Consider the following 11,223-nt stretch of genomic DNA (forward strand, 5'->3'; position numbering starts at 1 on the left):
CCTCCGTGTTTGAGACGGGAGCGGGAGGCGGGAGGTCCGACGCTTCTAGCGAGAGGAGAGGGAGAAATAAAACAAAATAAGATGAAATAGGAAAAACCTGTCTCCCTCTTTTATTTTATTTTCAGCGTTTAATCAAGGCGGAGGCGGGCGGCTGGAGGTCCGAGACTTCCAGAGTGGAGAGAAATAGAAACAAACAGCCAATGTGTGTCTGTGTGTGTTATGTTCAGGTGTTGTCACGTAAATAACAGTGCCCAAGCAATTAACAGGACAGACAATAGGATTTTATTTATTTTTACACTACATTTTCACTGAAAGCTGACCGAATCCGACCCGAGCCCGAATACAATTTATAGCTACATTTTTGACCAAACCCGGACCGACCCGTCGGGTACCGTCGGGCTCGGATCGGGTAGCCACATTCTAGTGTGTGTATGTGTCCCCTATTGGGGCCTATCTGAATTTCTGTCTTTGAGAGATATTATTTTGTAATATAACTGAATTTTGTATCCATACATATAAATTTTATATATATAAAAATTATAAGGCATCTTTGAGTAAACTGCAAGTATCATTTAAGTAGGCTATGTCGTGGCCGGCCGAGTGTCCTCTTTTTTGGAAATCAAAATATGGTCACCCTATGCTATGTGAGTATTAATATTTAAAGTTTGCTCAGCAGTTCAGTTACTGATTGACTTATAAAGGCTGTGGCTTCGCTTATGTGTGCAGTGAACTCAGTTTATTTGCATACTAACTGACCTTTAGTACCTCGTTTACTGTTTTAGGAGTGGACTATAAACTTGATAATGGCATATTGTTTTTAATATGTGCAACTCTTTGCAGATCATCATTTACTTTATACTTGCTTTTCTTTAAAATATTATATCCTAATATAAGTTATAGACCATTTACTGTGTAAATCAGCTTGAAATGTAATGCATAACAATAGTGATCAAACTAAATTTACCTTTTAGCATTCATTCCAGGATCAACTTTAATTCAGTAGCACAAAATGTTTAAGACCTTTATTGTGAAACTGACAGGCCTCGCCCTCTTCACCTGTCAACCAGGAAGTTGAGCCAGGTGTGGGTCATTTTGTGTGGCAGTTGTTCGTCATTTCTGCATTTCTGGTCTTGCGGCGACGTGAAGGCGGCAGGAAGGTGAGTCAGCTATTTTCATATCCCACCTTGTTTCTGACACTTGACTGGGCCGTGTTGACAGCCACTTTACATTCCAGGTGTGTGACACGGTGTTAATAAATGAATACTTAAACATGTTGGATCAAAGAGGGAACGAGACCAGAAGGAGCCAGATTCTGCCCATGGAGACCAGCTTCAACCACAACGATAAAGGTTAGTTCTTATCACTGTGGTCATCGGATACACACGTTCACCACTTTCAATGTGTGAAATTGAAACCACACTCTCTAATCTTGTTGTTCCTGAACATTTGATTCCACTTGTATTGTTTTCAAGACTCAGGATAACCAGGAAGTGCTGTGTGTTTAATCTGCGCCACTGCTGGCATTCGAGGGCACGTCACAACATGACTTTGACCCTGTGCTTGTTTTAAACACCAGCTTTAAAGTTTTTTATATTAAGCTGTTTTAGCAAAGTGTGTGGGAATACTACGACAGTAGAATCTTCAACGAGGATAAACTCCTTATCTGCTTGTTTTTTTGAGCAGTGTTACCTGACATGTTAATAATCACACTGAACTTTGAATTTATGCCCTTTAATCCCAACTTTTAGGATGGTGTGACCACCAAACAGCAGTCTGACAACTCATTTACTATCAGTGGTGGAAAGTAACTAAGTACATTCACTGTACTAAGTGAATACTTAGTAGTTTACTTTATACTTCCACTCCACCACATCTCAGAGGAAAATATTTTACTTTTTACTCCATTTCAGTTATTTGATAATTTAACAAATTCAGATTAATAATACAAAATTAAATTAAATTTAAAATTAAAATTTAATATTTAAAATAGATGATATTTAAAAGAAAAAATAAATACAAAAAAGAGTAGAAAATGCCAAAGACAAGATTTTAAAAGCAGAGGCAATAAATTACGAGGCACCATTACATAAAAGTGGTGATGGTGTTGATGAAATGAGATAAGATGAGATGAGATGAGATGAAGAGGGAGCTGAGAATCTGGATGTGAAGAGGAGCGGGCTTTTGACGAGCTCATCCTGGGCTCTGGATAAGGTGACTGGAGGTGAATGGGGTGGAGGAGGGTATAATGATTCTGTCTAAAATGCCAGCTGACAGGAGCAGAGAGGAGAACAGATGTAAAGTTTGGCAGCAGCAACATGAATGGCTGAAGGAGATCGTGGCAACATTTCATTGGAGGAAGTGGTGTGAGTGGGATAGAGAGGGGAATTGAGAATGGATGTAGCCTGAAGAAAGTCTTCCTGATTAAAATTTTGCTGAGCTTAACACATATTCTGAAGTGGGTCATTCTGCATCATGGCTACTTTGCCTTTGTTACTTTGAAGCTGATACTTTTGGACTTTTACTCAAGTAAATTGTGAATGCAGGACTTTTACCTGTACTTTTAGTACAGGTAAGTATTAGATCTGAGTACTTCTTCCACCACTGTCTAATTCACTGGAACTTGATGCAAAGTTCAACAATTAAAAGTACAGTTTTTAAGGTATTTTTCTTGCTGCCAGAGATGCACCAAGTCATTGTTTTGCATGTCACAAGTAAGTCTCGAATCCCAAGTCAAGTTCCAAATCCTAAACTTTGAGTTTGGAGCCCTTAACAAATCATAATGTGCTCTTTACCACACGTCATGCAGCTTTAACAACAGTGTTATAATATATTAAATTTACAAAATCATGAATGCTTTTAAACACTTGTATTTATTTGTTAAAACAGGTTTGTTGGAGGTTGTTGTATCTTTATTTGTACAACAATGGGAAATCAGATAAGAAAGACATCATGTAACATGTGACATTAATGTAACATGTGTAACGTATTGGATCCTATAGATCCATTGTGTACTAGCTTTTTAAACCGGAGGCTACTGTTTTAAAAGTGCACAGACAGTGTCCCAGTGGTCTTCCAGCCCCTTATCAAAGTCTTTAACAGACATGCAGCCTGTACGACATTAAGCAAGTCCAGGTATTTCTTGAATTAGTCTCTTAGTAGATAAGCAACCCAACGTCCACAGGCGCTCAGCAGTGACTCCACCATTACTGTCAAGGTATGTCAAAGTCTTGAGTCATTGGTGTTAAAGTTTTTTGATTTAGTCAAGCTACAGTTAGCTTCCCATTGCAGGCTTTAATGGACAAGGGGACAAAAGAGTTTTTAAGGTGGTAAAGCCTGCACTGGGGGACTCTAAAGTGTCTGCCTGAGGGGAGAAGTTGGTACTTGTGATGAGGACGTGGGCAGGGTCTGATAGAATCTTCTGGGCCTGTCTGATAATGGTTTGCTCAAAGATAGACTGAACTGTGGCATGCTGCCTGACTCCCATGTGAGTTGGGCCTTCAGTTGGACACTGAGGTCGCCAAACCAGGCTGAGATGCTGTACTGCAGGATGCTCTATATGGCATGGTAGGAGAGGAGCAACACTTTCTGGTTGACTCCAAAGACCCTCAGCCTGCAAAGGCAGTGTAAGCGCTGTCTGACCCCGAGTGCAGACCTTATCTATCTGAGCACTCCACGTTAGTTCATGGTCGATGTGTATGCCAGGTATTTTTATGATTCAATCTGGGCCATGTTTTGGCCATGGATAACCACTGGTGAATGGTTTCTACTGCATGTGAGTAATGTGACTGATTTCAACACTCAGCCACTCCTACTCAAGACGGTTTCTCTTTGTTACAAACCTGTTTGGTCTACTTACCAAAACGTTGCAGCATTAAAATCTTTGTTTTGGCAAGTTAGGCAGCGGGCGGGAGTTTTTCTACAAGTCAAGCCGAGTCTAAAATCCTTAAATTTGTTACTCAAGCTCACACCTTTGCTTGCCACCACTTTTTTACATCAGCTCTACTACATTTCAGAGGGAAATACTGTTTCTTTTGCAGATAAATTATTTAAGACTTGACATTTCATTTACACACCAGTTTATTTTGGAAGTATTAACAAGCTGATAATATTATAACACTCACTTGTCCATTTTTCTAGGGTATGAGAACTTTATTTTACTTAAGAGCAATTTTGAATGCAGGACTTTTACTTTTGTTTTTACAGTGTATGTGTATGTACTTGGTGTCACTTAAGTAAAGGATGTCAGCTCCCATGCATGTGTTTGCCAACTACTTCTGATGTATGATGTAAATTTACGATTGTTTAACCGTCACTTTCCCCCCTCAGGCCTTTTTATCACTGATCTCAGACCGCCTGAGTACGTCCACGCTGTGCACAAGAAGACAGTGAAAGAGCTGCTGCTGATGAGACACGAGGTGAGTCACAGGTCAAACCGGTATTTGTACAAGAACATGACAAGACAAGTGTAGTTCACGTTTTATACTAAGGTTTGGATTTCACAGAATATATTGCAATCGACTTATTACTCATGTTTTATCTGTTAATTTCTTCTTGAGTGTGTTGCCTGTCTTGCTTAGTTTACAAGGAGAGACAAAGTTTGTTCAGTATGAGGAAGCAGTGGAGCATTCCTTCACTCCACTGATAGGCAGCAAAGTCCAGGTTCTTAGTATGCAAATCATTTACAGCACACGTGGGTGGGTAAAAAAAAAAAAAAGAAAAAAAAAGACTATGCCACATTACAGTCAAGCTTTAGTAAAATAAAAGTATTTCTATTATATATTAATGACGTCAAGTTTTTAAAAATGATCCCACTATTTAATGCTCCGGAGAGGATTCACAGCTGCTTTTGACGGAGATCACAACAGAAATTAATAAACTGAGAAGATGGTTTGACAAAAAACAAATGATGTTATTTGGAAATTGAAAAATTGATACATATACGTGCAAATGAAGATAGATAATGTTGATATAGAAGAAGTGTGAACATCCTTAGATCCACAGACCCTGGGATGATGTGTTCGCTCAGTGACCGCCTCACTGATGTTAAAAGCTGGATGTCAAAACAGTTTCTTCAGCTGACTCAGACAAAACAGAGATTGTTGTCATCGGTCCCCTGTTGGATAATATCAAACCTGTTGCGGGAAATCTTGGAGTCTGGTTTGACAAAGCTTGTGCAATCATGTCTTTATCATCTTTGAAATATTTAAAAATTACGATCCATTTTAACTTTTAAAGACACAGAGACAGTTTTACACACCTTCATCTCTGCACGCCTGGGTCACTACAACAGCCTCTTTTCCTGCCTGAATCAAAAATCTATTAATCAACCTCAGACTGAGTTCAGCTGCCAAGAGACGTGATCACATCACTCCAGTTTAAGTCCCTTTACACTGGCTCCCAGTGTGTTTCAGATTTTAAGATTGTACTGATTACTTTTAAGGCTCGTCATTGTCTCTCTCTCTCAGCTATATCCCCATATGCACCAGGAAATACTGTGTGGTCCTGCAGGCAGAGGTCTTTTGTCTGTCCCAGAGGCCCGTCTGCCCGAGGGAATCAGGTCGGCCGAATCGGTGGTCTCTTTAATGTCCATTCTTAAAACATACTTTTATTTGAGAGCCTTTCCTGATACTGAAAATAAACACTGTAAATGATAATAAAGTCCCAATGTCCTTCAGTGAGCTGATGATTAATTCCCAATGTCTTCAACTGAGTTCTTTCTAAGGAGTTTGTTATTGTTGCTAAAATTGGTCAAATTTGTATGGCATATCAAACTACTGATATTATTCATGATAAATAAACAAGTTTCAACCATAAAATGTGATCAGGTTTTGGACCTTGTTCACTTTTGTGTCGGGATCAGCTGCAGACTGACTTGGCAGAGATGGCTACCTTCTTGTTTTTACATGGATGAGTGTATTGTGGTCTTACTACCACTAGATGGCACAAAAGTGTCTAAGCAGAATGAAGTATAAGGTCCAGTAAAACCAAAAATGTAATTTCCTCTAATGAGGACACAGGGTCTCGGGAGGATACACATTACACATATAACCAAAAAGTAGTTTGGGAAAGTTGTTGACAATTTCCTTTTTAAATGAGGCAAGAACACTGAGAAGTAGGAAGGATTATGTAAGTGCACACTTTTCCTTGCTCCTTGTTGAGCATGTCTGTTGATGTTTTGTTTTGTTTTGCTCAAAATATGCTTGGAAATATTTTTCTTTCAGAAATGGAACCACTCACAGGACGACATCTACCCGGTCCATAAATTCAAATCTCCAAAATCTGAAGCTCCTGTCAGTGACCTGAGTCCTCACCAGTGGGACCCTCCAGGACCAGGAAATATATTTGATATTAAAAATCATGTCCCTGCTGCTTCTCCTGAAAATGGACACATTCCTCCACAACAAACGCAACATCAAGCTCTGCAGGGACCAGCGGCTATGACTGCTGAAGTGAAGACTTTATTTGACTGGCAGATACAGAGAGAGGGACAGAGGGTTGGAGAAGTGTCTCCTGAGACGCTGAGCATGCAAGATGCAGATGGTGACACGTATGTATTATAAAGTTTAGAGCTAAAAGTAACAGATAAATGGTTAAAACAAATGCAAACCGAAACACTGATACATAAACATCATTTGTATGTGGATATAGTGTAACTGTGTTTTCTTCTCCATCCGTCAGAGCTCTCCACATTGCAGTGGCACAAGGTAAACGGGCTCTAGCTTATGTGCTCGCTACAAAAATGGCTCAATGTGGCTCTGTGGATGTGAAAGAACACAATGGCCAGGTACAAATTCTTAACAAGGTTCTTCATCTCAATTATTAGCGCAAATGTAACAAGACTAACATGTTGTAAACCCCTTCTCTTTGAACACAGACAGCTCTTCAGATAGCAGCCGCCACCAATCACCACTTAATAGTCAAGGACCTATTGGAACATGGAGCACAAGTCGACACTCGAGACCTGTGGGGTCGTTCTCCTTTACACTTGTGTGCTGAGAAGGGACATTTTCTCAGTCTTCAGGTAAGATTTAACTGTGAGTGCATCAACACAAGTCACGTTCAAATGTCACTGATTTGACATCAGTTTAGCACCGACCAAAATGTTGATGCTTGATTTCAACCTAAAACATTAATTTTGACTCCCTTTTTGAAGGCCTCCATCAGTCAATCAATTTTTACTTTATACTTTTTACTTTGTAATGATATACGGTACATGTGTACCATTACAGGCTTCATTGGTATGACATTTAACATGTGCTGCCAAAGCACAATTACAATTAAGAGACAGTGAATGAAACGAATGAAAAAATCTTTAAAAGAAAGTTTAATAGAATCACAATAATAATAAATTCATGTGTATGACTGTATCCATTTCAGGGTTTATTATGTTTTTTGTTTCATGTAATTTGTAATACTTTTTACTCTTCTAAACTGCTTGTTAAGTAAAAAATACCTCAAAGTTAAGTTGAATTTTAGGGATCGTTATTTTAATTGAATTTTTACTGACATAAAATGAAGATGCCATTGATTACAGCTGAGCAGAATAAGTGAATATTGTGTGGGCTTCATTACTCGAAGTTCAGTTTTTGAGCAGTCTGCAATGCTCAGCAATCACCACTGGGTGTCATCATATCCCTCATTCCTTTCTTCCATCCCCATACTCCCAAGAAAACAACAAAAAACAAAACAAAATGAAGAAATAAAATAAAATCTAAAAAATAAAACAAAGTAAAATAAATAACATTAAAAAAAAGTATACTTAACAGTGGCATAAATATAGACAGTGCAGTCAGTACAGCTGCACTGGAGCCCGTGAGGTGGGGGCCCACAGAGAGAGTAGGCCCTCCAACAATGTGTTGGGTGGAGAACGGGCCCTTGTGAGTGATTGTCACCTTGAAAATATGCCTGTGTTCAATGAAGAACTTTTTTATTTTTGTAAAACAAAATGACATAGTTATTCTACAACTATGACGCATGATAGCGTGCACTAGGGCCCACCGTAACTCCTTTACGCCATTGATACTCTCAGCCTTCCATCAGCAGAGTGATCACACTAACAATGACAACACTTTCACAATCAGCAGTTCATTTCATTTCCACTGGGTGTCCACACCTTGCTGGCTCACAAAAGGGTCTGTGACAACCAATCTGTTTAAAAAAAAAAAAAAAAGCATTATACCTAGCAACAAGGCAACCACACCTCCTCACTAAGGTAAACGTTTCTGCCTCTTCTTTGCTCTGAAAACTTTTCTAAATCACTCCAACAACAATGTATTCCAGATTGTTCCTTGTGTTGTAATATATTTTTCTTTCTACACTGTCTTGATTTCTGTTTAAACTTCTTCCCACAGAGCATCTGGAGGACCCTGATGGGCAGCGGGCAGCTAATCGATATTGAAATGTTCAACTATGATGGTGCGTGTGTTTTATTTATGTTAAAACCTGGTATTTATGATGCTTCTGTAAAGTGTCTTTGTGATTAAATGCTGCTGTTCTCTGTCTGGAGGTTTAACCCCGCTGCATGCAGCAGTCCTGTCTCACAACGCTGTTGTTAAAGAGCAGAGGAGTCTGGAGAATCTTTGCTCATACATGGCAAAGGAGCTGGTGCAGAAGACACAGATGTATGTGGAGTGTATAAGAACTCTGCTGCTCATGGGCGCCTCCTGTGGGACAAAGGTAACTATTAAAACTAATGGGGAGAATTTGACTTTGGTCCATATGAGTTTACAGGGTTTTTTAAACTTCTGAGTTATTATAAACTGTTCTGAGCAAAACATGATGCTGAATTTAGCAGCAGACTTCAGTAATATAAAAGAAATAACTTTTGGCATTCATTGTTTTATGTGATATAAAGGAAGTACGGTAAATAAGTAACACATTCTCAGCGCTAAATTACATATCATTTCTGCAGGATCTAAAAAGCGGACGGACGTGTCTTCACATAGCTTCCGAGGAGGCAAATGTGGAGCTGCTTAACATTTTCCTGGACCTGCCATCTTCACTGTCAGTCGTAAATGTTAAGGTAAGTTGTTTTGTCGTAACAGAATCAAAGTGAAATGAGTGTAACACACACACACACACACACACTGCTGTGTAACATAAAGTGTAACTGTATGTTGCAGACATTCAGTGGGAACACGGCCCTGCACATTGTCAGCTCTCTGCAAAATCACAAAAGTCAAGTGGAAGCAGTGAAGCTGCTGATGAGAAAAGGAGCGGACCCCGGGACCAGGAACTTTGAAAATGAAATGCCGTCTCAGCTGGTGCCTGAAGGACCCACCGGTGACAAGGTACGCTGTGTGAATTCATGACTACAACAAAGGTAATGCTGGAATGTGAGGCATTTGAAAACATACTGTAACCTGAGTATACAAGAATATTGAGACAATTAACCAACAAAATAAGTCACATTATCAACAAACATTAATGATTATAAATTATAGTGTGTGTTGTCTGAGAATCTACCCGTTCAGTTTGATAGACTGAGTGATGATTTGAGTTCTGTCTTGTTTTCCAGGTGCGGCAGATCCTGAAAGGAAAATATTTTCATGTTTAAATGAAGCTCAAAAACGCTGTCAGTCAGACAGTCCAGTCTATCTTATTATTATTTGCCAAAACCAGGCAGATGTTGGTTGTTTCTGTGAAACATGCCAAATTGTTCATTACCATGTAATGCTTAAGGAGAAAGTGAGGATATGATTTGTGTTTTTGTTGTTGTTTATCAGCCTTTTTCATTTAAGAGGTAACTTTGGCATTTTTTAACCTTGACTGATGGAACAACAATTTTTGAAACTGGTCCAATGTAACCAGTCGGCCATAGCACCTTAATTTTCGAAAGCCAAAAAAAAGGGTCCAGGTTGAAAAATACCAAACTTGCTCTTTAAGCTGATACATCCAGATTGCTATACAATGAGCTAACATGCTCCGTAAATCTGTATTTGTTGTGTTTTGGATGATGATTTATGATTATTGCTGAAGCAGTCAATCCTGTTTGAAGAAATTTCACTGCTAAATTTTATATTTTTGGTTTATTTAGTTCAGTCGAAAGTAGAAATGTTATGCTGGATATCATTTACATTAGCGGTTAGCATGCTGTAGTTTATTTTAAAATCATTCTATTATGGTGTCATTAAAGTCGTGTGTGTATAATAATGTACATTTTCCTCAAAGGTTTAATATTTTAGTTCAGGTAGAAAACATAGATGTTCAATCACTGGACTGACATATTCTGACACTACTGTACTGCATTGTTTTGTCAAAACATTGTGTGATGTTATGACATGAAATTTATCACTTGAATCATTAGAAGAGATTTTTGATATGTTGTACATTTTGAACTGTTAGTTTTGTTTTGTTGATGGGTATGGGAATGTTCTGCAGCAAGTCATATTTTGCTGTACTTTTTCTTTTTTGGTGTTCATAAAGTCAAAATAATGTAGATTACAAAAAGTTATTAAACATTTTATTGTGAAATACATAGTGCTGACACATTTAGAGTAACTTTTTTAGTGAAAAGCTAATTTTGAATTTGATGTTTTTCTTAAATGCAGATGCTTTTCCTACATTTGTAAATGTTTGTTTTAATCTGAATGTCTAAAATGATCAATGTACCAAATGTCTCAGCTTCGGATCAATAAAGGTTTATATCTTCTTAAGTTTGTATGTTTACTTCAAACCAGAGATCAGCTGGGGTCTGTTTCAACTTTGAGTCTGACCCTGAACTCTGAGTTGACTAACCCTGAATTCTGGGTTTCAGAACAGCTGATCAGAGTCAGTTCAATCAACTCTGAATATGTTCAGTCTGAGTTCAGCTCGTGCAGTGAATGAAAAAAGCCATCATCAAGTCTACGATTCACCATGGCAACATGTCAATAAAAGGCAGAAACTCCATTTTAATTTGGTGGACCTAGACATATCAATGCATGAACGTGCTGATTAATCTAAATAAATTGTGTTAATAGGAATGTTATTTTTCAAATATTGTTGGAAAAGAAAAGCAGCCCTCTAGAAGCCATGATTCTCCTTCATGTTATAAAATGTGTTATTAATTTAGTTTATTTTAAAGGAATAACACAGTTTTCTCTTTTTATTATCTTCATTCTTGCCAAATTTGTTTAGGCCTATATTATTTTTATTATAGGCACTCTTCACTGAAAAAACGAAAAAACACAAAGACATAAACAGAGACTACAACATTTGTTCTGATGGAAATAATTGCAACGC

The 11,223-nt window shown here is 38.3% G+C and overlaps 1 protein-coding gene across 1 annotated transcript; it reads left to right on the forward strand.

Moving 5' to 3' along the window:
- The first annotated feature begins 1,053 nt into the window (after positions 1-1,053).
- nfkbiz (nuclear factor of kappa light polypeptide gene enhancer in B-cells inhibitor, zeta) lies at positions 1,054-10,655 on the forward strand. Its single transcript, XM_033615461.2, has 11 exons — positions 1,054-1,157; positions 1,235-1,349; positions 4,327-4,415; positions 6,222-6,547; positions 6,679-6,784; positions 6,875-7,021; positions 8,352-8,415; positions 8,507-8,676; positions 8,912-9,022; positions 9,123-9,290; positions 9,518-10,655. The coding sequence occupies exons 2-11, from the start codon at positions 1,271-1,273 to the stop codon at positions 9,554-9,556; spliced, it is 1,299 nt and encodes a 432-aa protein (XP_033471352.1). The 5' UTR covers positions 1,054-1,157; positions 1,235-1,270; the 3' UTR covers positions 9,557-10,655.
- Positions 10,656-11,223: the final 568 nt, after the last annotated feature.

This window comes from Epinephelus lanceolatus, chromosome 24 (assembly GCF_041903045.1).
Source record: "Epinephelus lanceolatus isolate andai-2023 chromosome 24, ASM4190304v1, whole genome shotgun sequence".
Classification (NCBI taxonomy): Eukaryota; Metazoa; Chordata; class Actinopteri; order Perciformes; family Serranidae; genus Epinephelus; species Epinephelus lanceolatus.